This window comes from Erpetoichthys calabaricus, chromosome 4, assembly GCF_900747795.2.
Source record: "Erpetoichthys calabaricus chromosome 4, fErpCal1.3, whole genome shotgun sequence".
NCBI lineage: Eukaryota > Metazoa > Chordata > Cladistia > Polypteriformes > Polypteridae > Erpetoichthys > Erpetoichthys calabaricus.
This window is the reverse complement of record NC_041397.2, coordinates 88,557,977-88,585,782: the sequence shown is the minus strand read 5'-3', so window position 1 is coordinate 88,585,782 and position 27,806 is coordinate 88,557,977. Positions and strand designations below refer to the sequence as shown.

The window sequence follows — 27,806 nt, the reverse complement described above, 5'->3', positions numbered from 1 at the left end:
ATCTATGTATTTAAATAGTCCCCCTCTGTTTAATAAAGGGTATCACATACATACTGGTGGTACTGCTGCTTTCTCAATTCAGGAACCTGGGCTTGATTTATGGTTTGGTCTGTGTGTAACTTACATGTTCTCCCCATGTTTGCATCCGATTTTCTCTGGGTACTCAAGTTTCCTACTACACTTGAAAGAAAGACATGTTTGGTTCGCTGATGATTTTAAACCGGCTCTGTATAAATTAGTGAAGTGTATGAATGAGTTTGTCTTCAGCTATATTAATATCCTCTTCAGGATTAGTTCTTCCTCGCCCTTGATACACGTGAAATAGGTTCTAGCTTCTTGATATTCAGTAATACAGCTTAAAAGGATCTTGTGGAAACCTTTTAGTTCTAGTTTAATTACAAAAGGAAAAACTGTAGTTGATGATGACCTGATGTAACTTAACAAGGGTATTTGCATTTCTATCTGAAATGGAAATTTCAATTTCATTTTCACGTTACTTAATTTGCATACAGTGGGCGTGGTCTTAACTTCGTGCATCATTTGGCATCAAGATATTTAGGCTCGGATAAGTTCTTGTTTGGACTGATTCAACTTTGATAACAAAAGACAACTTTTAAAATAGCATGGCACTGATTGCCCTGTTAGGTTCTAACAGCCTCAGTCTCAATGACAGACTAAGGTAATCCATTATGTCATTCAAGATATTTGTTTTTCTGTAAGCACAGAACATAGAACATCATAATCATATTATGGTATTTTTCATTTATGTCAGTCACTGTCCAGTTTATTCATCTTTCTGATCCTTTATATAATTCTCACTCCTCATATCCACTGCAACCAACCATTTCAAAGTAGCTCTTCAAATGTAAATAATGGTCACTATTAATACAATAGCTTGTAGTATCTGCCTTGTAGCCACTGCTCGAGTTTTTGAAACTGATCTTTTATGCAAAATAGAAATGCTGCACAACTACGAAGGCAAACTGGGAAATGTTCAAAGATTGATACCTTCCACTGATTATTATCCATCAAGTGAGTTAATGAAGCACATTTTTTCAAAAGGAATCTGTACATTTCTTACAGCACTCTGAGCCTAGCTTACAGAAGAGCAGCACAAAAAAATAACCTGAAACTAAATCTATACCTGAATCTATACTAGATTCAGTTTAACTGAGAATGTCTAAACTAATGTGTGTACTATATGAAAGGTTTAGGAAAGCATAGGTCCTTCCGGACCAAACAAAAAGTATAAGAAGGCAACAAAAGATGGTTCACACTCCAAATCAAGTAGCTTCTATTAAACATGTATAATAATTTTCACAGAAAAGGCAAGAATCACATCTAGGTACATTATAACTTCATAACATACCTGTTCTGATTTTGTTAGGGCAGCACACTGACTACATACCTAAAGTAAAATGAATTTGATTCCTGGCCTGGTTACTGTCTTCTCTTTTACCCAAATCCTAAATAAGTGCCATTACATTAAGATCAAGTCACAGAAGCCAAGCTTTTTGCCTCCACACAGTATTGCTAGGCAGATGGATGGATCTACAGACTATGGTGCAAATCTAACTGATGTCAAGATCAAGACAAAATATTAAAAATGTTGAAATGTAAAAAATGGGTACAAAATACAGTGTTAACAGAAATAACACTGTGGTATGGTTACCTTTTAAACTTTGCATCATACATTTGAACTTTGTCTGAAATATGTCTTATGTGCAATTTCTATATTCTTGTTTCCACCCATATTCCATGCAGACTGTTGTCACAAGATTTCCTTGTATGAGTCCACTGCAACAGAATTTTGTCATTTCCAAGTAGATTCTTATCCCAGAGCAGTTGCTGCTGTGAAAGGTTGCCTGTCTCTCACTTATTTATTATTACAAATAGACAAGTAGATGGGCATCACCTGATACAGATTGTGTACAATTTGTTTTCTCTTGCTTGAAATGTCTTTTTTAACAACTTTACACATTAACAGTTACTGCTGATTCATTCAGAATTGTTCTCAGTTTCATCATGTTCTAAAAACAGCATAAGCTGTATATACTGTATAAAAAATAGAAATAGTTATTGAGTTTGCCCATGTTATTTCTTGCAATTTGCATTTGTTTGTGCAGTTCTTCTACTAAATGCATACTGTCACTTGCAATAATATTAAAAGGTTATGTGGCATGTAATTGCTGGAATAGCAAGTGTCACAGCTGCAAAATAGCTTTCTTCACACTGAACAGATTAAAAAAAGTGCTGATAAATACAGATCATGCTTTCTATCCTTGGAACATATCTGTCTAACAATATACTGCATGGTAATGATAAAACAAGTTGTAGAATATGAAACTGTCCTGCTAGTGGTGTTTCATTTATGAATCCATACACTTATATAATAATTTGCTACCAGAATAGATGATTCAAAAAATCTGAGTCCATTTCTATTTAGGATTCCACCAATTTTTTATGATCTACAGTATATTGGCATGGGTGGATTTAAATAAAGTCTGGTGTTAGCGTACAACTTAGAAGGACAATTTTGAGAGGCTCATTCTTTTAATAGATTAACTGCTGGACTATAAAATATTATTAGGATAAATAACACGCAGTGTTGCCAAAGTGTTAAGATTTTTTTGGTTTCCCTATGTAGCCATCAGAAGGTCTTCTAACCTGCCAGTCAGTAGGTATGCATTTCTATTAAATTATGTTGTATACAAAATACTTAGGTACATGGGTTTGCCATAAAGAACACTCTAGTCAATAAAGAGTTTTCATTTTTTTGTTTGTATTAATCAACAACAACAACAACAAAATGTATTTATGTAGCTCATTTTCATACAAACGATGTAGCTCAAAGTGATTTTCAAGATGACAAACAGAAAGTTACATGAAAAGAAAAATAAATACGATTAGGCTATAATATTAAAGAATAAGTAACAAAAACAAAAATAGGTAAGATCAGAAGGAAAGAAAAAACAAGAAAAAAACTTGTTAGGCTGGAGATAAAAACAAAATCTGCAGGGGTTCTAAGGCCAAAAAGACCACCCAGCCCACACTGGACATTCTACCTAACATAAATGTTCTTAAATCAGTTCTCTTTGTTTTCATGCTTCACATGATAGTATCAGATGATGTTGGTCATGAAGATAGCTGGGACACCTTCCTTCATTCCAGCAGTGCAGGGGGCTGCATGGTGCCTTGATGATGTGGTGGTGTGCAGATTGCCACCACAGAAGAACCGGAAAAGACAGCACAGAATAGTGGAGATTAGTACAGATTCCGGATCCCTGAAGAATATTATAATTCTATGCCCATAAAGTCTATCAGGAATACAACTAAAATGTGGCCATGAAGAAGCCATATTAAAACCTAGGTGGAAGTAGTGTGTTCCCCAGAGCACTCAGGACCACTCTGGAATGTCAAGGTGGCACCAGTTTATCATCAACTTTTATGTCCACTCTACTTACTGTATATATTACCCTAGGTTCTTGTCTATAAGCCGGACTCGTGTATAAGCCGGAGACCAAAAATCATACGAGTTTTTAAAATAAAATCTTATCATAGATAAGCCGGACTCATGGATAAGTCGAACGTACTATAACCTATAACTAATAGAAGGGAGGGAGGTCAGTGGTCTCACTCGCACCCATTTAATTTCTTTAAGGGGGGAGAGAGTGTGAGATATTGGCGTCTCTCTCACTCCCCGCATGGCGCGGTTGGAGCAGCCAGAGCGCGTTCTTTCTGCTCTGGGCGTCGCCGAGTCAACACGCGCGCGTAGCGGTCATTTAAATTGTGATTTTATATGTAAGCATATTTAAATATATATCGCGGATTTTTTGCTGGTTCGCGGATTTCTGCGGACAATGGGTCTTTTAATTTCTGGTACATGCTTCCTCAGTTGGTTTGCCCAGTTGATTTCATACAAGGGACGCTATTGGCAGATGGCTGAGAAGCTAGATTGCTTACTTTTCTCTCTCTCTTGCGCTGACTATCTGTGATCCTGACGTATGGGGATTGAGCAGGGGGGCTGTTCGCACACCTAGACGATACGGACGCTCGTCTAAAAATGCTGAAAGATTATCTTCACGTTGCTATCTTTTGTGCAGCTGCTTCCTGAAACGACATGCTGCACAGTGCTTCGCATACTTAAAAGCTCGAAGGGCACGTATTGATTTTTGACTGAAAAACAAACTCTGTCTCTCTCTCTGTCTCTCTCTCCCTGCTCCTGACGGAGGGGGTGTGAGCTGCCGCCTTCAACAGCTTTGTGCCGCGGTGCTTCGCATACTTAAAAGCCAAACAGCACCATTGATTTGTTTGCTAGAGATTGTTTTCTCTATCTATGTGACATTCTGTGCTCCTGACACGCACTCCTTTGAAGAGGAGGATATGTTTGCATTCTTTTAATTGTGAGACAGAACTGTCATCTCTGTCTTGTCATGGAGCACAGTTTAAACTTTTGAAAAAGAGACAAATGTTTGTTTGCAGTGTTTGAATAACGTTCCTGTCTCTCTACAACCTCCTGTGTTTCTGCGCAAATCTGTGACCCAAGCATGACAATATAAAAATAACCATATAAACATATGGTTTCTACTTCGCGGATTTTCTTATTTCGCGGATGGCTCTGGAACGCAACCCTCGCGATAGAGGAGGGATTACTGTATAAGCCGGACTTATGTATAAGCCGATATTATATTTTTTCATTTTCACAACTTTTTTCCTTAGATAAGCCGCGGCTTATAGACAAGAACTTAGGGTAACATTACATAATTATGAAGACCAGCTATTTGCAGAAAAAACGTATGTACAAAAAAGTCTCAATAATTTTTCAATTTTAAATTTCAGTAACTTGGTGACACAATATTAAGCAGTTCAATAGTGAATGCTGTTGTGCTCTTTAACAGCTGAAGCATTCATGGGCATTCATCAGCACAACTGGAAATGCTGAAGATACATTTTTGGTATTTGGTACACTGTATTAATCAAGGGGAAATTGTCTTTTTACATGACCTTTGGGAATCTCATAAAACTCATAATGACAAGCATCTAACATTGATTAAAATTCAGGATAGTCATTTTTTACAGTAAGGGTGGAAACAAGCACCTGTCACCAATGCACATCAGAGTGTCACCTTCCAGGCTCATCAGAGGTAAGCACTCACGCTGGAACACGAGGGAGCGCTGTCACTGGCGGTACTGTCTCTTTTTCCACCCACAGCTTCCAGAAGACTCCCATTGAGGACAACAGACTCTGTCCCTTCCGGTCCAGTTACCGATGCACTATATCAGACAGAGCAGACATCTACAGAGCTTGACTCAACCTACTTTGGAGGTACTTTTAACTTGCTGTTTATGTTTTGTTTTGTGCCACTGTGTGTCTGCTTATTTTGCCTGACCACACCATTATTAAAAGGGACAACCCACTTGGCATGCCAACATTTCTTCTTTGGACTAGTGTGTTCCTTTTACATTCTGTATGAAGCAACATCACCCAGTACATTAAATCAAACTGTCCTTGAATTTTCAGAACCCAGCTTAGTGCATGGGATGCCAAATGCTTCTCATAGCAGTGTTAGATATTGTACAATCAGGGACCAACACTGGACTAGAAGCCTGTCCTTTTCAGTGAACACCAAATACTGTACATGGACCTAAACTTGTTCATTCTAGAAAGATTTTTGATACAGGCAGAAATATGCTGGGATTCAAACCCAATCTTGTGAAAATATGCAGCAGCAGCACTACTAATGACAGCTAATAATGTCATGTTTTAGCAGTTAAAATGAAACCTTTTGACTTTCTAAAAGTGGAATATTCCTGTCATGAACTGCTTCCATAACACATAACTACACCTTAATTCAAGACAAAATGTTTACTTTTCCAGTATTTGTTGAATATTCATTTTGTAATGGATTAATTTCATTCCTTTATTTGTATATGCTTTTTTCTTACCTATATTCATCATAGTGCCAGAGAGTTGCTTCATGTTGGACATGTTGGTTGGACATGCAAGGAAGAATTTTATTGTACACTGTACAAGAGACAAAATTACTACAACTACTACCTGCAATGAGCTGTCTCCATTCTAAAGGCTGTTCAGCTCTCTTTTAGAAACATTTAGAATGGGCTTCAAGCTTCAGACACATAACACCATGTAATACTTGACTGCTGTGAGTTAGCAAAGAGAAATGAAAATCGCTGAGGGGCTGGCAAAAATTAGCTAATATATGCTCAATTGAATGACTATTCATTATACAAGGTGGAGCACTTTCATGTGACTCATGCAAAGAATTAAAACAGCGTATGCAGCAGGGGTCAGCAACTGGTGTCATGTGTGCAAGAAATACTAGGCAAGGTAAATTTGCTTGGCATAATGATTGGTTGTGCATATGGCCATCAGCACTGTATCTTAATCTATGATCCCATTAAACTTTAGAAACTGCAGCAATAATGATGGCACTCTGACAATTTGCCAGTTGGATAAGAAAGATTTTAGGAAGTAAAACAGAAAGAAGGAGGAAAAATTCTCCAACACAACTGAGGATTCATCCCATGGCTTCTCATTTTGAAAATAAATATTGTTACACCTGTTTAGTAGGAGGTATTTCTTTCTCAGTTGTATTTTGAAACATTCTTCAGCAGTACATATGAGCCTTGGAGATGGCCGAAACATATACTGATTGATTCAAATAGTGCTCTATTAAAAACCAAATGACAACAAAACTTAATTTCATTTTATAAAAGCAAACAAAATCTGTCCAGTAGTCAATAATTTTCCTCCTTTTTCCTTCAGTATTATTATGCTCTTCAGGGAGGATGTCCATTAATAATGCAAGATTTAGGTTCTAGCTTTAACCTCCAGTCACTGTAACATAATGTGCCTCCCTCTCTTCTGCTGTATTGGAACTGCAGGACTGATACTGAGAATTTCCCAAGCTGAAGATACGCAGATTGCCTTTAACTAAATTCTCTCCTAAATACATGGTCTGTATCGGCCTTAGCACATTTGTAACTGTCGTTTTGCAAGCCACACTTTTCTCCTTGAATACATTTTTCCCTTTGAAATTGCAGCCTAGAGAGATCTAGCATACAACAGCTATGCTTAACACCTTGTACTCAGACAAAAATGTTTTTGATATCTTCCTGTCATTTAATCATTCCATTTTCTACTGAGCTGCACAGAACAATTTTGCAGGATATTAACTTTCAGCTAAACCTTGCTTGAATCATTTGTGGTTCCACTCAGTTAGGAATCCCAAGAGTGGGCGCAAGTTCTTTCCAGCTGTAATGAGCTTCACTAAGCAGAATCAAAAAAGTTAATAGAAAGGTAATATCAAAAATGCATGAATGATGAAATAAGGCTTGCATAAAAATGCAACTCACTTCTTAAAGTGACTGTGTGTAATCATGAATGTTCTTATCAATCGCGAGAAAATTTTTCTTTCTTAGTGCAAACAAGTGTACAAAAATGCAGACACACAACCACATGATGTAACAGTTTTAAGGTTGGAAGTGTCCAAGCTGTCCGATTCCTCAGCCCAAACACTTTCAACAGCTGTATTATCTCTATCAGCAAATGAACAGGATTTTTAAGAAATACAGTACCACCATAACTAGCTTGTATGTACTGCTAATCATAACATGCTCACCACAGAAAATGTAGACAACACTTCATTTTTTAGTACACTAACAGCTAACTTTCCATTATATTGGCCTTAGATAATAGATCAAATTAAAAATTAAAAGATTAAATACACAGGCAAGTACATTTAACCCACACACGGAATTGCTTAAAAAAATTCCAGAACAATGTTAAGAGAAGCAATGGCTATCCATGAAAAAACACTTTTTTCTGAGTTAAGAAAATGAAAACTAGGTCATCTTCTCATAATTGTCAATCATGCAATAAATCTCTCTGTGTCACAAATGAATACTGCATTGGGAATGAAACAAAGCATATTGGCATGCAATGTCAGCTTGACTTAATTCACTCTTCTTTTGAGAAAAAGCCCATTCACATGTGAAGTTTAAGGATGTCACAGACAAATCACTTTGCTAAGTGATAGGCTGAGACGTGGAGTGCCTGCGAACTTCCCCCTTTAAACTGGTACAGTGTTTTTTCCAGAATGTAGACTTCACATCCTATTTACTGCACCAGTGAAATTCACTAGGGAATAGCTTCAAGATGAGAAAGGGAGTGTACACAAAACCAAAGAGTAAAGCACTAGGGAACATGATCCAAATCTCAGGTTTTTTTGTTGTGTTTTCACTGTTTGGCAGATACTTTACTTTTCATTTATTTTTCTTTTCAATATAAATCTGTAGTCCCTAAAGTATAGGAAATACTTGCACCTCCTTATAACTAAATGCATACTGTAGTAGCTATTCTCTTTCTTTTTACAGATGCTGTCTGTTCTAATGCATGAAACAAAAAAATAACATCCATATATTTTAAAGTTCAGCAAATTTTAATGAGAGCTGCAGTTTGAAAAAACAAACCACGCAGTTAGCTAAACTTCAGAAGTATTTGTTCAGTAATCAACATGCTAAAATAGTGATTTTTATCCAAAGATAAAATAAGAGCATGAAGGCAACCCTCCACCCCATCAAATCAAAGACATCAGGGATTATTCACATGCATAACTAGCTGCTTATACAAATCTTGTATGATAGTGTTAACATATTTTACAACTTTCCCCTAACAGAGGCATCAAAGATACCCACTGAGTGTCAGATTAGCTTAGTATGTTCTATAACAAACCCAGGAATGCTCTTCATTAACAAGAAATAATGACACTGCTGCATTGCACTTCATCTAACAGTTTCAAAAACAATCAGTTTTTATGTTATATAATTCCTTTGAAATATTAAAAAATGTTATGTTAATCAATACTGCCAAATATTAATGTAAAAACAAGTATCTTTGTAAAATGTTAGTCCATAATAAACTAACACAACATAATATTCTCAAACCCACCTAATATAATTCAGTGTCATGGTGGGTCAGTCTATCCCAACAGCACCAAGTACGAAGCAGGAAATTTGTCCACCAAGGACCCACTCACAAAAATATACTCACACTGGGGCAATTTAGAGTCACCATTTTACCCATCCTTAATGTGTTTGAGGGTATAGGAAGAAAACTAAAGCAACCAGAGGAAAATCCAGACAGAAACTGGGAGAACATGTACACTCAGGACAGAACTGTGGGGCCAACTGTGGGAGATAGATGCACACCACAGGATCGGCTACTATACAGAAATGGAATACAAATGTAAACTGTACACCAAAATATACTTTCTGATCCTATTACAACTTTTTTTTTTCTTTAACATGAATTGAATGAAACAGGCAGCTATAAACACTAAATATTAAAAAGATTTTCACCATTTAAACATGCCGTCTGTCACAAACAGAGTTATTTGTTGCAACCTCATACAATGTGGCAAGGATGGGAATTAAGCCTGTGGTGGTGAAAATATCAAGTCCCTGTCTTTAGCTACCAATTGCCACACACCTTCTACTCCAGCAACATACTGGTAATCCTTTCTATGATGCAGCTCCACTACACAACAATTTGCCTGGACTAGTGATTAAACAACTGGATATCAAACCACAAGGTCATTTCTTGGTTATATGCAAGCTCCTAAAAATACAATTTACTACTATAGATCTACATTTTATATTATAATATTCACAGAAAACTATACACAGATCACTATATATAATCAAGGCTGATTGAAGCAAATGATTGTCATTTTTCAAATGGTAGATATTGGCAGAACTTTCAGTGTTTTTACTTCTAATTGACTTCTCAAAGAAGAACTGATTTTAGATTTGTTAAATTTGGGTGTAAGTGAAATTTGATTTGATTGCATCCACATGTGTAAATTGATACATTTGCATGTACTTGCTTAGAAGATGCTTTTATCCAAAGCAACTTGCAAAGAAGGTCAACATAATCAAGTAAACATCAGTCTAGGGATTGTTTGTGAAGCAAGGACAAAACCTTGTGAAAAACTGGGTCTGATTTAAAACTACAATAGCAAATCATAAGCAAATCAGTCATTCATTTAACCGTATTATCCTCTAAATCATTACCCATGTAATTTATTGGTAAAATAAATCAATTGTTGCCACTCATCAGCAAGGAATGGCAATTCATATACTGTTGTTGACATCATAAACAAACTGTACATTTACTGGATTACTCACATGCTGTTAGAGTGGCACAGTAGTTACCACTTCTATCTCAAGGGTCCACTGTAATTGGTTCAAATTGCACACCTATTTTGATGCCCGTGTCAAGTTTGCCAGTTTTCCCCATGACCGGATGGATTTTTCTCTGCATACTCCAGTTTTTCTCTTAAATCCTAAATACTTGCATGCTATGTTAACTGACAACTCTAAATTGTTACATGTGAGTGTTTGTGCATTAAAGGGCCATATAATAGGCTCGATTCCCATTTATGATTGGTTGCTGCCCTGTACTTGATGCCATCAAAATTGTTTCTGACCTTTCTCTTAAATTGTACAACCCTGAATAGGATTAAAGGTTTTTGTCAATGTTAGGTTAATCAAATTTGGAAAATATGTTCAGTGTATCTTTCAACAGGATAACATCCACCGTTTTCATTAATTATTTGGTATTCCCTGAGTGAGCTAATTGCTCACATTTGCTAACAAGAACAATAATCCAGTTAACTTGAAAATTAATACATGAAGTCTTGAAAGGTAGCCATATACTATAAATCATTATTAATGCATGGTAGTTATAAAGATTACTTAATATTAAATGAATTATTCCATAGGTTACTATTAGTAAATATATGAATATGACTTTGTTGGAAATTCTTCTGTAACAAAATAAAAAACTATCACCTTGGCCAACATTAAAAAATAGTCCATATGCTCCTTTTGTACATATATAGTACATGTAAGTTAGAAGTCACAAAATGTGCTTATGTAAATAATTTAAATAAATGAGAAAACATAGCAACACAGTGTAGTGATGCTTTAGAGCAATTTGTAACCTAGTATCAATTAAAAAGAGAGCACAATAGAGGTTGAATTTACACATTTGTCCTGTCCTAATTAGTAAGCATTATGTACAGATCAAATGTACATTCTTCTACAAAAATTTTAAATTATATGATATTTAAACTCACAGATAAGAAATTTTTCAGCAACAGTGCAATTTTCAGTTGCAGTGTGATATCCAGCTCACCAAATGAATCAAAGTGTCTGCAAAATTTTTGATCATAATCAGAAAGCTTATACAGCAGCAGTGGACAACATTATTGTCATCTTAACCACTAACTAGGAGCAAATGCCTACTTCATCCTTTCACAGCATACAGTGGCACAACATACAATTCTCCACAACCACAGTATAACATACTGTATAAATAAACACAGGACAAGAGCAAGACAGGTAAGGAACTATAATATACTATAAATAGATAGTATATAAATAAATAAATAAAGTGAATAGATAGTAATAATTTAAATAGATATTAATAAATAAATAATATCAACATCTAGTAATAAATAAACAACAGTAGTAACAAGTGTAACAAATGTACTGCATATTCATAAGCTACTAGGAATAGATCTGAGGGCAGCGGGGCAGCACAGAGTTCAGAGTCCAGACAGCCAAGTGGTAAAAGCTGTTGAATCCTCTTGTCTTGCAAAAGGAAGAACAGAAAACCAAAAGTAGTTGGAGCCAGTAGAAGAAGGAAACAGAGAAAAGATTTTTTTTTTTATGAATCAGATGTGTATTATCTCATTAAAGGATAAAGCACTATTAACTCATTATAACAACAACTAAAATCACCTTCCTCTTTACTGGAAATATACTGTACTCATGTTTTTCATGTCACTCTTATTCATCACATCAACATTTTAAATTTTGTGAATATGTCATTTACCACTCATCTTTGAAAGGGTTCAGTATGTAAGGCACTATGCGAAATAAAGACAGATCTCACTGTGAAAGGCATTATATTTAACAATGATGAATTGAAAAATTCTGTTTTTGATAAACTAAAATAATTTCTAAAAAAAGAAAAGTAAAGAACAATTTTGACATTATGTTAATTATTCATTTAACCTCAACAGCCCGCATGTGTTACCAACTTGGGAAAATGCTTCCTATATGTTTTAAGGCTCCAGGCTTATATCTAATAATTTAATGTGCTATTTTTAATTCATCTGTAGATGCTGTATCCAACCTGGTAAGTAAGACTTGCTTTCTTTTGGAGTCAATTTCTGCAAGTGAATTGACCTGAATAATTTCCACAATGTTGGTAAGAATTAGCTGCTAATATATAACTGGATGATACTCTTCCAAATTAAACTGGAAACAACTAGTGATGTAGAAAATGGGAGCAAAAATGTAACCTGAATATTATAAAATGGTGTTTAAAAAGAAAACCTAAAAAAAAGTAACTGCAGAAAAGGTTAACAATTTTAAAAGGTATAAAAACAAGCATATAAATGTATATAACTGGGCAACACATATGTGATAAATATCACTACACTATTATTTCAATGGAAATCAAAAGTCCTATAATATATTTTAATAATGATTGAAATCTGTGCTTGAAACATAAACTCATTGCTTTGTATCTTTCACAATGCAGCTTTCTAATTGACTAATGTAATTTCAAGTATACTTTTAGTACTGACTCTCTCAAAAGGTTTATTTTTGTGTATCCAGTGATTTTTGCTTGCTTTGTGTAATTATACAGGCTACAGATCAGATCATGCAGAAATATTTAAAAGCTCACTTGCTCTCTTTATGGAAATAGAAATTCAAAAACTTATCTACATAGACCAACAACCTCTGATATGAGGTAGACACTTAGCAAGTATTTGTTTTTGCTTATTTCAATAAATTATTCCGTTTGTAGTGAATAACTATATATCATATACTACTACATTTTATAATAAAAGGTGTGAATACTATACTTTTTCCCATAGTCCACTGACATATTTTGCAACCCTTCAGCTATTTTTTTCCAGTGTCTTCATTCATTCCCAACAAAACAGCTTTGTCTCGCAGAACTATTATAACTATTGTGCATGAAAAGAATTCATAGATAATACCCTTTTCAGTTAGCTGGGGTACTACCCTGAGTAAGCAGTGCTTCCAATAAGAGCCACATCTCCAATCAGGTTATGCAGTCATCTTCCCCACCCTCTGACTCAAGGGGTTTGAAGCGCTTCTCTAATCACTGTTGAAATAGTTCACTGTAGAGCCTGTCTGCGGCAAGACATGCAGACAAAAGCTGAAAAGTATTAAACACCACAATCCATCATTCCACAGATGGGGAGCAGTATCCAGCAGGGTGTAGTAGGAGTGACTTTCCACCCTGACAATGACTAAAGTAGCCAAGTTTACATAGCTTTCCTTTTCGTCGCTACAAACAAGCAACTGAATCTTGTAGACCTGAAGAATAGAAAAAGTGAAATACTGCTATAGCCTGTTTTGCATGAAAACCTGAAATAACATTATAGAATTGATCACTTTTGCTCTAAACAAGCTATGCAACTTAAGAAACGTACTGCAATTATTAACCTAATTTGAAATAAAATGTAAGCCATTACTTTAAAATATTTCCAAGAAATATATTCTGATCAACAGATCTTCACACTACTAAAATTTATGGTGTAATTATTTCTTAAATCATGAATTACTCTCTAACTAAACAGTAAAACATTTCAAATAATTTGCTTTCAATAATATAGATTGCTTAAAAGTACAGTGAAACTTAGCACACAAATTGCAAAGCCTTCAAAGAGTGCTACTGTGTTCCTGAAAGATAGCAGTCCCATTATAATATTTCGTTCTTTATCAAAACTCACTGTTTTATACCATTTTACTTCTGTGCTGGTATTAGATGCACAAAACAAAACTGCAATATTTAGTCCAAATTACAAATTTAGTTTATTCCACAACTTACTTACTGGCATGTTTACACTAAGGAAAATTAATATTCTTGTTTATCACGAACCCCCAGCTTTAACTGTTTGTTTTCTAATTTATCAAGGAACATTTTCCTTGCTTTTTTTCTCCTTTGTTTTTACAGTATTCAAAAATGTATAAAAAAATCTAGTTCAGCTATCACACTAAAATTGACAAGGAAAAAATACACTTTTAAGGATTCTAGCCTTGTCATTTTCAATTTTCTGCTCTTTGGACATGCTTGTATTCAGATTCTAGAACATCTATTCGGCATATCAATCCTAATTAGACAATCTGGGGCTGCCAAGGATTGGAGCTGGGTCATTTGCATAATTTAATCATAAATACTCAGTGATACATATTTCCAAATGCATTTGTACAATTATCTTTTCATCCTTGGGGCAATAGTATTAATATGATTAGGCAATATTTCTGAAAAAAAAAACAGGCAAGTGTGCACTCTTTTTAACTGCAGCTTTGGGCGATATGAAAAATTAATTAATTTCTGAAGAAAATCAATTTCTCTACGTGACCATATTAGACAGAGCTAAGCTAAGACTCAGAGACTTTGCTCAATCAGGAAATCTCATCTGCTCCCTCTAACTTCTGTCACTAACATTTAACGTCCTGGGAGCAGACAGAATGCCTTTAACATATTCTCTAAATATGCTTCAGTGTGAAGAGGTTTTATCTAAAGTGTGACCTAAACTATTAGCACTTGATTCCACATACCTGCATTACTCACTGCATCATTTTTTACAATACTGGCAAAAGATATTTACTTTTATTTATTGAATATGTTAAATTACGCAATCTTTATAGTATAAAAATAGATCATTTTTATATATTCAAAAACATATCTTTTTTCTGAAAAGAAAAAGACAAAACCTATAAAATGACAGGTTTAGAAGAAAGTAGTTTTACTTGACTAAGAGAATCACCCCAATGAAAAACATAATCCTAATTTAGGCTAATCCTCACACTAGGTACATAATGATCATTCTTCCATCGCTACTGAATTATTACAAACACAAAATAATATGTACATTTTATATATATATATGGGGGTAGGTACAAGAAGTGGGCAGGTAGAGTAGATACGTTTATCTTAATAATCTGTTGTTACAGTTTAACAGGATTTGCCGGCAAAGGTGGAGTGCAAATTACTTCCAGATTTCAATGTTACACAACAAAGGGTTTAATTAGCAGGAGCCAAATTCTACATAGGGCAAGGCACTGTAACCTTTAATTTATTGTTAGACATTACAACACACTGTAAATGTTTCCTATGATTTACAAAATATTACAGTCAAATGAAGTTTGTGTAAAATATAAATGGCACTAAGAATTCCAAATCTTTTTCGTTGTTTTAATCGTCAGAAAAATTTAGTGGCATATGTGATACATAGTGTGCCGCAGCACCCAGGTGGCTAATCCCGTTCCAAAACGTTACTGCTTTGAATGTTAATTAGTGTAAAAATCACATTTATGGTTTCAAATGAATCTTCTTTTTCCCCAATCAACAGAAATACTATAAATTATGAGATGCAAATGTAGAATGTTCATTTAATTTGCGTGAAGGAGCTTGAATGAATTTTTGATTTTAACAAGACTCATTTTTCATGCGTTTTTTTTTGCTTTCATCCTAATCAGGCATCTGTCACTCCTTTTTTTGAAGTTATTATCACCCTGATTCCCTCTTGGATGTGGTTGCTGGGTGACCGGTATCTTAGCACCCATTTTGACTGGGATAGATTTGAATCTGCTCCAGATATTTCCCATGAGTACCTGAAAACGCAGTTAGATGCTATATTAAATAAATACTTCCTCAGAGTACAGCTGAAGCTAAAAATAAAAATAAACAATAATTACAAGTAACCAGTACTTAACAGCTAGAAAGCACCTTGCAAAGCAATGTTGTAAATATTTAGAAAGTGTTCTTTTTTGTTTCATCTTTGAGTTTTAATAGAAGATTCTAAAAACTTTTTTCAAAATATTCTAACAGTACATGCCTAAACTTAATGTGAGTAGACATAAATAATACCACTTAAATTGTAACAATTATCAAAAATCTGTTTCTATGATTTTTTTTTTTTTTTAATTTTAACATTCTAATTATTTTTAATTTTTTTCTCATTAAAAATAACTTCATATATTTGGGTGTAGAAGTTAAGTAAAACTTTTTTTAAATTTGCAAGGAAGCTGTAAATTTATAAAGCAATATGTGTGTGATCAAAAAAAGGTCATTAATAAAACCATTCCTCAGATGTATAAATAGGCCCGATTACAAACAGTCTGTCTTATAAGATAAAGCAATCCAGTCATAACCTTGCTTTACCACTGCAGTAATAAAGTGAACTTGACAAAAACTCCAGTGAGACTACAATGATATTACTGTATCACTCTCCAGTGTTTTGGCAACTTTCTTTCAAAGTTATGATGAAGTAGTTCCTTTATATTTCATTGTATATCAAATAAAATTAAAAGGAGAAAAGTTTAGAAGCTTAAAAGGAAAGTACACTTTTTGAGGCCAACATAATACTATACAATACCTCTTCAAAGCACTCCGAATGATTAAAAGATTAAGAGTTATTACATTCTTCCATTTCTAATAAAGGCAAATGTAAAAATCTCTAAAACTGCAAAGATTATACACAGATGCAATCTTATTTAATAGATCGCAACATGACAAACATGAACAGTAAAATCACGATATTAATAATGGCATTTGATTAAGATGTTTAAAAGAGAGGTGCCATAAAGTGTGTATTTGTATGCTGGTGTATGTACTGTATATTACGTAATCACCATTTTACATATCAATTATATTTATCTACTTGTTCTTACATCCAAAACACTGAATTCCATTTCACATCCAAGAAATAACACTTAAACAAAAACATTTCAGAAGAAAATAATTTTGTCTTTGGTTTTGTTGATGCTTGCATTTTCAGGATGACGCAATGGGTATACAGATAGGCAGAAGCGATTGTGAAAGTGATTGATTTCAATCTAACACAACCACAACCAGGTGCTTTCAAAGACAATTACGCCTCTCTGTGTGCTGCAGTAATAGCCAAGCACTTCACTGTCATTAAACTAACATGTAGTGCTGCATTAACCCTTTAACCCCATCACAAGACTGCCTTATTTAAGTCTTGAAACTTACAAGCTGTCTTCATCTAGCACAGAGATGTCTGAAACTGAACTTGCAACAATTTCCATGCAGCAAAAGATTTTAGATTGTCCCTTAAATATTGATAAGCTAGAAAAATGAACCCATTAGTATACAGCACATATATAATGTACACCTTCATATATTTTACCACCTGAACATCTACACATCTACTAATGTGTGACCATGCAAGAGAAAGAAAAACTCTTTAAATGACAAAATATTTATGAGAGTGCATGTAAACACCAATGTTTAGCTAAATACTTACCAATCAGAACTACTGAAAGGATAACATGTTTTTTCCAGCATTACACTTTTTGGCAGAAATTTACTTACGGTCTCTTACACAATCTAAATTTAAATCACCAAATCTTCTTTAACATTTCACATTTCACCATTAAGAATTATTTTTTAAATTTTAGCAAAATGTGGATAAAAAGGTGCCTAACATTTTAGCACAGAGCTTTGTTCATTATGCATTCTACATGTTTCTATATATGTATATTTATAGTCTATAGACTGACACAGTCATTATAACTTGTCTAGTTTTCAAAATAATGTTTCGACAAGTATCTGTTACCTTTGCCTCACAGGTAAATGTAATTTGTGGGGCACGGTTCTATATTTTTTCTTTCAATAAAAGGCAACCTGTGTGAAAATTACCCAAGGAAATGATTTTCAACTTATATCATTTACACAAAAATATGACACACTACCTAACTACAGTTCACTTGCAATATCATTTGCAACTAAAAGCATATGTGGGGCTATTTATTGAAAAAAGGATAGGATGTTGTCTTAAAGGTTCACTATTATTATAACAAATGGCTTTCAATAAACATGAAAATACACAGACATGAGGATTGACTGTCAAAATAATAGCCGGCACATATGACTTGATACAGCAAGGATAATCAGGCAATACAAGCACCTATTCAAATTCTTTACAAATAGCACTATCTAAGAGCTTTGAGTCTGTTGAATCCTTTTCAGTGAGGGCAAGACTTTCCATATTTCAACTGCAGATATTCAGATTCTTTATACAAATGCAAACGGTCATCAGATATCTATGCATGTTGACTCACTCACAGAGCAAAGTGACAGTTTGATGATTTCTGCACCAAGCTTATCAGTTCTTCTGCTTTTAATGGGAAACATATTTTAAAAAATAAAACCTAAACAGTATAATGTGACAGAGACAAAATATAATTCATCTCAGTAATCATCTCATGGCTGTTCCATACTACCTATATGTGCTAATCGTGCTTTAGAACATGAATTACATTAAATAATATAAAGAAAATTAATTGATTGACTCAAAAATCATCTGTATAGTATTTGGAAAAAAGTGCAAATTATAAATTATGCTTAATCTTTGAGAAGCTATTAATACTTAGAATTAGTACATTATTTCATCTCCACTTATCAATGTTGTGGGTTATTATCTATACAGTATGCACAGTCATAATTAGATGGTCTTTTCATTATGTAAAGTCATAAATATTCTGAAATGAATATGCAGTCATATTCTACTGCAAAAGATTTAAACAGGTGTTTATATGTGTATTTTTCTTTACAGAAGCATCTACACTTTCATTCAACATTATACACGAGTGCATAATTCTTCACACCACATGTGAGGATAAGGTTTTTTTAATTTTTACATGGTTTTTCCTTTTTCATAATTTTCCTTAATAGTCACATTTATTTGTTTCTATATTACTGAGCACTGTCAAAAGGAAAAATATTTATCTTACATTCTTTTGCTTTTTTGGGAATTTCAATGCTCATCAACTAGATGTGAATCAATCAATTTCATTTACATCTTCTGATGTTCTTACCACAGTAATGCACTTTTAGTCACATGCCAAATACTTCAAGCTCATATTATTTATTTTCTCTTTGAAAGATCATTAACTAAAGTAACCCATGCGGTAAAAAAGGCCAATTCAAGTGGTAATACTTCTTTACTATTAAAAAAGTTATCTACACCAGGACAGCTTGTTTAAAAAACTGGTAAACAGAAATCACTCCATGTAGAAATTACACATGTGTCAACCACGTTAAACCTCCTAAACACATGTCACTGATAATGAATCACCAACACAGGAAGTATATTCAACCAGGTTTCATCCTCATTTTCAATAAACAACTGCATTTACTTTGAACCCACCCAATATTCTGAGATTATACAAGTGATTTAGTTTTGTGAATGCTCCAGTCTTACTATTATTACCTTACCACAAACAAAATAAATTAGAATAAATTTAGGACAAAATGATGACCCAACTGAAAAAGGGCCGCTTTTTAATAAGCATTGACTCGCTCAAGTCTTGTAGCTTAGCGACCACTGAAGAGTCACTGTGCAATACATAAACAAATGTACAAGGTACCACAATTGTTTTGAAAAGCAATTATATTAAAAAATAAATAAAAGTTTGATTGCCAAATAACAAAAATGCATTATTATTATTATTATTATTGTTATTATTATGTTTGCACATAATCTATGTTAAATGTTTTTTATACTAGCTGAAGTGAAATTCACATCTTTGACTTAGTAACTCTTTATTCTGCTTTCTGTTTGAAGGAACCAGCATGACAGAGTGAACCTAATAATCCTAATCACCAATACAAAAAAAACATGGGAAAAGTCAAAAGAAAATGAAAACCAAAATAACTGTGAAACAAAGTCTACCGTTACAATGGATGGAAAACCACAACAAAATCAAAATGATAGGGAAAAAAGCCCTCAAGGTTATACATTACAAGCAGGTAAATATATATGCTTGAGCAATCAAGGCACATTATTGTGGTTCACTGGAAAATTACTTACCCCCCCCCACCACCACCACCACCATTAATACCACTTATATTGTTCTTAGACAAGGTTCCTTCCAGAATAATTAGTAGAAAAGTACTTTCTAGTTAACTGTAACAAGAGTTTGACCTTTCATAAGCTTTTGGACACAAATGTGCTTTGTTTTTCAAAGGGTGCTGTTTTTTTAAATGCTCAATAATACATGAGGACTAATATTTGAGTTCTAATTTAAATAAACTTGGTTTTTTTTTGCAAAGCATTTTTATGCAAAATAAAACATAGTTTTTACTTATAAAAAGAAAACTGTAAATAAATTGCATGCACTTTAATCAAATGCCTTCAGAATTAATTAAACAAACATGCCTATAAACTTAAATTACTTTCTAAATTTAGAGAACTGGTATTACAAAATATGTAGTAACACCAAAACCTTGATTCTTCAAAATAAGTATTTAACCTTTCCTGAAGCTGTTCACATACCTCTTTTTGGTAACACACAGATCTCAAATATTTCACCTTTTTAAGGGCACTTGTTTAGAAACAGCAGTTACTTTTCTGAGAGGGCACTTATCTCTAAGTTCAAACTAATTATTTCTAAGAGTACACTACCCAAAAACCTCAAAAACATGTGTTATATAATCTAACAGTAATGTATAACTCAGTACAGCTTTGGTTAGATGACATCAGTACAGTTTTTCTTACTAGGATTAAACTTGTCTACTATTTGGTCCTTATTTCTAACAACAGGTGTCTTACTAATGAAACACATTGTCGAGTAAAAAATGAGGAACACATTCACTTCTGTGCTATTTGAGAGCTCTCTCAGTTGTTTACTAAAGCATTTTTCATTGCTATTATCTGCTGATTAAATGTATAAGTGATTACACATTGGTACCCATAAATAAAATGACTGTATATATATATATATATATATATATATATATATATATATATATATATATATCCATCCATCCATTTTCCAACCCGCTGAATCCGAACACAGGGTCACGGGGGTCTGCTGGAGCCAATCCCAGCCAACACAGGGCACAAGGCAGGAACCAATCCCAGGCAGGGTGCCAACCCACCGCAGATATATATATATATATATATATATATATATATATATATATATAATATATATATGTGTGTGTGTGTGTGCGTGTGTGTGCATTTTTGTGCATGTGCTTTATGTCTGTACGTTGGAACCGCCAGCAAAAAAGAAAGTCAAACTTCATTGACAGATATATGTGGTGTGACGGATAGATGGATAGATAGATAGATAGATAGATAGATAGATAGATAGATAGATAGATAGATAGATAGATAGATAGATAGCATTCTACAACCCAGTCACCACTCCCACAACCCTATTTACGAACACGTGCACACACAAAATGTGAAATAACGAATTTCGGAGTGTTTTTTACATCATAAACCCGGCAGTGAACGGCCGGCCAGGTTTAAGATACTTTGAGGATGTTAGGTGGGTACCAATGCAAAGGCCCCAGGGGACCCCACGCCAACTTTTCTCTAAAGCACACAGGACTTTTTGTTTTACTTTGTAAAAAAAAACCGTCATACATTCTCATTATGCTTTTCTTTGCGTCTCCGATGTCATTTAACGTTTAACTCAATATGCCCGTATCATTTATTCTACTAACTTGTGCACACACACACACACAGAGTACGCAGCGTCACACACCATCAGCCGCTATGTACTGTAAACGCACGCCATCAAACGACGTGGAGTGCATTACGGTTCCAGTGTCGCCGTCAGCTGCCCTCAAGTACCCGAAGCGGCCCCCCTCTGTCACGTATCATTCAGTCCCCTAACCATCGCTGAATTCTCACGACCCGCAGCGGAGGCGCACGGGTGATTCGAGAACGTTGTGCTTTTCCCATTCGTTTAACAAAGACTTCACAAATAAACAACTCTCTTTTTCTTCCAACTGAAGTCAGACTATATCGGCGAAACACAAATGCTCTTCGCCCAAAGTCGACAGGGGATAGCTTAATTAGAAGGCAGCCAGCTGCTCAGCAACCATTAATCCAAATATTGTTTCAATGTAATTATGCTTTAAATATTTAATTTCCTCTGTTGCGATTCCTTACATAGTTTCCATTGGCTTTTTCTGCGTGCTGCAACTTTCTCGAACTTTTTATTATTATTTTATTATTTGTTTGTTGGTATCGCCCCGTTTTTGCACTGAGCGTTCGTAGCGACTCATAAGCACCGCGCTGCGGTGGCGCTCAGCCCACAAACGCGCAGGCGAGTCCGCCCGCGGGCGCCGGTCCACGAGCACATCTACTTTTTTTGCAACTTTTTTTTGGCGATTTAGCTGTCAGCACGCGACTCGTGCCAGGATAACTGGAAACGAAAGTCTTACACAGTACTGCATGCTTCCAATGGCATTTTGATATCCCCTTACCTGGCGTTGGTGCAGTCGTTGTACAGGGTCTCGAAGTCCTTCCTAGAGATGAGTTTGCAGCGGTTCACCCCTGGCTGGATGGCCCCGAGTCCCCTGAGGATGCGGACCTGCTCCACATTGCACACTACGGGTGTGATCTCCAGTCGCTTCAGTTTAGTGTAAACTGTGTGCAAACCCCCAACCAAGTGTTTCAGAAACAGGTCGAAAGCCTGCGGCAGGCAGATCAGCTCCTGTCCGTCCACCGTGAATGAAGCCACCTTAGCCCCCCTCAGATCCACCATCTTGCACTCGTTATTCTGCGGGGTGTTCTCAACGGGGGAAGGTGTCGAGTAGACAGGTTTACCCGGCAGGCTGGCGGCGGACACGCCTGGGCTGCAGGTCGTCATCGCCTCGGAGCGGTACGGGGTCTGCGCTGTAGGGGCGCCCGCTGGAGAGGGAGAGGAGGTCGCCGAAGGAGAACAGGAGGAGGTAGCGGTGACGGTAGAAGTGGAGATCGGAGGCTGAGGGACCAGCGGTGTCGGGGGTAACAAAGCAGCCGGGACGGCCATGGTCACCTATGGGATTTAAGTTCAAGGTATACAGCCAGTATACAAAAGTGTCCCCGAAACAAAAAGGGGAAAAACACCAAATAAAAACAAACAAATCCAGAAGGATGAGTTCTCTTCTGCTTGTTTTTACACACGAGCTAAAGGAGAAGATTAAAATGATGGGTTCTTTTGCAGGATCTCCGCTCTCTACAGTAGTACATTGATCAAAGATTTGAGGGAGAATGACAGGGAGAAAATGAGCTGAAAAGTGCAGCTTTGCTCTGTGGACGAGTTGTTGTTGTCACAAGGTACAGCGGGAGGAGGAGCCGCCGCAACTTGAGATAGCGAACAGCCTGCTATCAAGCAGCAGGGCGCACAATGCACAAGGGTACTGAGAAGGGGGTGGGTGAAGCGTACCCCTCGATACGATAAAAGAAGGGGAAGAGGGGCGCATACACAATAAACCCAGCGAACAAGGGAGAAGTCGGCTGAATGTTCGGGTCACTTTTAAACAGAAAGCGCCGGTTTGGGGCGCGCGGAGTGGGTGGTGTTCTGTGAGCGCTGTTCTTTCTTTCTTTCTTTCTTTCTTTCTTTCTTTCTTTCTTTCTTTCTTTCTTATCACTCCGATTCCCCTGATTTGCTCGTTTTGTTCACTACTACCCCCTTCCATTGGATGTAATACTTCATAAGATGCGCTATGGGTCGGCGGAAAACTTCTAAAATGAATCCTTTGTAAATAGGACCTGAAGACGTAGCTGTAGGACTAATACTTAATAAGCATTTAGTTTTGTTTCTATTTATTTGCCACGGAATCGCGCGGGACACGCTCCCTTCCGCTAAAATTAATCGTTTTGTTATTTTTATTAGAGAACAAACGCGTTATGTTATTATCTTTTAAACCACCACCGCACTCTCACCCCCTTTTCCAAGGCACCTGTTTCTTAACGTTTTGTAGTGATCTCCGATTTGTGTTAACATTTTCTCCAAAATTCATGCTGGCTAAGTGTGTCTCTTACTCCATGATTTGTGAAAAATGAACAATCCACAGCGATATAAAAAAAGTGTACAAATGTTAACCCAAATCCAGGGCGGTTACAACTTAACAAGGGATGCATCTAGTATACCTTTTGAAAGTTTCCGATGCGCAAACCGCATTACCTAATTTTTACTTTATTTGAAATACACCAGGGAACGTTAATTGAAATAATAATAATGGAAATGGTTATAATGAATGGATTCTCATTAGACAATGCTAGCTACATTAAGCTGAGCAGTTATACCTGTACTTGACCCTAATAGATTTTCGCTAGCTCGAAGCTATGAAATGTGATACTAGAAGAGTAAACTGTTTTTTTTTTCTCCACTTTTTTCTGGCAACCTAAAAATGCTCTTGATTTTAATTGCCGTTAGGAAAAGTGTTCACACTGCATGTATCCATTTTGTATCTTTATTTTATTGTTATATTTCTTTTTAAAGTACGCTTTAGCCAAGTAAACATTAGCATGATGGCATGCTTGACAAAATAATCATATATTTTCTAAGGTTTATATCATTTGTCTAAAACGCCATAGTAAATGCGATTACATTTAAAGTACTGTAGACTTGACTTCCATTTTCCTTTGGAGGAAAAGTTCCTTGACACTGCTTCTCATCTATAAAGACCGAGCGTAACGGAAACTATAAGAACAGCCGTTATGTAAGCTAAACGAAGAAAACATTCATTTGTTTAGCGTCTGCCCAGTTACACAGTCAGTGAAATGTTATGCAATGATAAAACTTCGTCAACATTTTACAAAGATGTGTGCTACTATTCATGTTGCTTTAAAATGCTAATTATAACTTTTCGACTTTAGGCGCCAGTGCAACTTATAAATACGCCACTCGGGTGTTAGATTTGCAGGGAGATAAAAGTGAATGACATTTGCGAATTGTCATTCAGACAGCGATGTAGCTTATAGTGTAAAAATCAATGGCTGTTTACAATTCATAGGCATACAATCCATTTGCCCTTTATATAGCTAACCTTTACTTAAATGCGGATCATAAGAAGATTTGATTCCTGATATCATTAACGTAATTACCGCCTGTTTGACATTTCTTACAATGTTAGGAAAATAAATCACAATATTTATTTTTCTTAAATGTAACCACATATATGGATTTTATCAGTAGTCTTTAGTGAATGCATGACATTCATACAATATTCGGTGAATCCACTTGGATTCATCGAGTATAAGCAACTCATACATTTGTATTATTTTTATTTGATTAAGAAGCCCCCTCAGTCAAACATTTAAGAAAGTGTGGTACGCCAACATGCCTACATCACTTTCAGTTCTATTCGCAGAGACATTTTCGTGGTCGTATGAAAGTTTATTTACTTCCACTCAGCGACTGCGGTTCTCCTGGTGAAACAGAAACGGTACCTAAAAGTGTTGCTTGGGGCGAGGAGTTGGATAACTGTACAGGCTGCCAGCGCCTCAAGCAGCGCACTTCAGTGCCTTGATGTAACCGCCAGACGCACGTGATTTACTCATCAGTAGCGCCAGCAGACCCAAATAGTTCACATTATATGCGTTAATGTGCAAAACTAATAGTACGTTTTATTTATATAGCACATTTTCCATGCTCAAAGCGCTTAAAACTAATGCTAACAGTTATTTAAGTGACCTTAATACGAATCACAGCAGGCATTCCGCTAGTGGTAGGATGAAGCATGCCAAACAGGTTAAATATGGACAGTGTGTTCTTATTTGCTCGTCCCAAATATTTCTTAAGTGCGATTCAACGTGAACGTACCCCATATTCACTTTATTTTCCTTAACCCTAGACAACACATTAAATCCATATCAATCACCACACGTTCGCTTGCGTGGTCGCCCGTTTAAATAACTTCACCCGTTAATAACAATACATAGGTTGCCAGTGTAAAAAGACGGTGTTTGAGGTTCATGTTCACTATTTGGGAGTCACACAAATCTAACAGCATAGGGCTATTTGCAAACTTTTTTCTTTTTTAATGAGATAATCTTTTCACTCGCAAGGCAATCCTTCACAGAAACTGTCATCGATATTATTATTATTACTTATTGTATACCGTTCTGATATCCAACAAGTACCTAATTTTCTTTGTATGTTTGTATGCTTTATTGATGGTAGCGCTCAAATAATTTTAAGTGCCTATTTAATGGATGGCATCCTGTCTATTTATTAGCAACTGCATAAGTACAGAAGTGATGTTGAACGAAGATCCAAAACTTTAAGGAAAAATTGCAACACTCAGGACCCGCATTCCGGCACGCTTATGTCACTTCGGCGTCAAATAATGATATACAGTATGATAGGTGAGTATGGGGACAGAGGGTGGCGCAACTGAGAATTAGATCAGAAGTATTTAATCTTGTCAACAGCAGGAATCGGTTAGGCGCAATTTTTAGGGTTAACGACAAGGTTATGCAATGTAAAATATAAAACATGCTTTTATTCTGCAGGATTTTGATTTAATGATAGTACTTTGTGAATATTGTATGTTAACATTTCACAATGGGAAATAAGAGACTGATGTTAAAGTTTTCTGTAATACAATAGAATAGAAATTATTTAATTTATGATTTAAAAGAAAAATAAAGCTACAATAAATATAGCGGCAGAGAGGAGGTTTTTATAACAAGCATAGAGGCGAATGAAGAAAGCATAATTTAAGAAGCCGTATTTGAATATAATACAGGCATTGGCAACACATTATGTTAATACTCGATTATAAAGGGATGTGGTTTTGAATCAGGGTCATAAAATGACACCTCCCAGTAACTAGATTCGCTTACATTTTGAACGTATACTATTAATGAAAGTACCGAAAACTCGCATGACATTCGCGTTAACTTTGCTGCTGTCTTTTTTTAATAGTCGTTCAGTTAGACGTATCAGCAACGCAGACTGCTATATGCGAATGTAAATGTTTAAAAGATTGTTTTTACTGTTAATTTTACAGTTTCTTTCTTTCTTTCTTTCTTTCTTTCTTTCTTTCTTTCTTTCTTTCTTTCTTTCTTTCTTTCTTTCAGTTAAATTCAGTTGCATGATAAATCAGTGATGTGGACTCAAATGAACACATTGAAGTTTAGAGTGTGCATCGACCACACATAAGCAAGCAGTTCGGTAAGCTCTTTCATTTTTTAGTGCAACTTCAGTCATCTGTTAATGTTTTTGTTTGTGTATATATTGAATATTTTTCAGTTTCCTTGTATTCAGGCAAGTCTGACCTTAGGCAGAAAACAAAAAAGAAATTTTAATTATCGCCATTTGCGAAAGATTCATCAAATAAGTTTTAAGTGACAACTTGTGAGAAATGATCTGAATTTCATTAAGGTTGGTATATTAAACACCATTCTTAGCACAAGCGGCAGTTCAAAGCACTGACATTCACTTTGTAATTTGTGTCCACTATTTACCAGTCCGAATCTTTTCAAAAAAAGCACGGTATTCTGATACACGTTTTCATTTATAGTGTTCAAAAACTTATTGATATTTTGTTAAAGCAAAGAAGAAACAAACTGTAAGCTTTTGGAGAAAAAAAAATGGGCAAAAAGATTTCAAAATCTGCATGAAAATTAACTTAAAACCCATAAGTCAGTGTGTTCACGCTTTTATTGTAAGGCACCATATTTCCACTCATGCATTGGTCGACAACTGGTTGGGGAAATTGATTATTTATGTCGTAATGTTTGTTAATACAATCCGTCGATTTGGAAACTTATTGATTAATGGGTCGGGATTTTGTTTCCTTGTTCGATTACCAAAATATTCTTACTATAGCGTCTTTTGTATTGGCATAATAACAACGGAGCACGCAAAGCAACAGTACATAGCAGGTCAGATTATGTGATAAATTATAG

The 27,806-nt window shown here is 35.4% G+C and overlaps 1 protein-coding gene across 9 annotated transcripts in view; it reads right to left on the bottom strand.

The window, feature by feature from the left end:
- Nucleotides 1–23,183, bottom strand: part of LOC114650151 (dachshund homolog 1-like) — a 448,999-nt gene extending 425,816 nt beyond the window's left edge. For 4 of the 9 annotated variants that reach the window (XM_051927161.1, XM_051927163.1, XM_028799623.2 and 1 more), the window contains exon 1: nucleotides 22,388–23,182. In XM_051927161.1, the coding sequence (XP_051783121.1) occupies nucleotides 22,388–22,935 (548 nt within the window). In that variant the 5' untranslated portion in view covers nucleotides 22,936–23,182. Of the gene's footprint in view, nucleotides 1–22,387 lie in introns of all 9 variants that reach the window. The other 5 variants (XM_051927164.1, XM_051927167.1, XM_051927166.1 and 2 more) reach the window with 3 other exon arrangements.
- Between the last annotated feature and the right edge of the window lie 4,623 nt (nucleotides 23,184–27,806).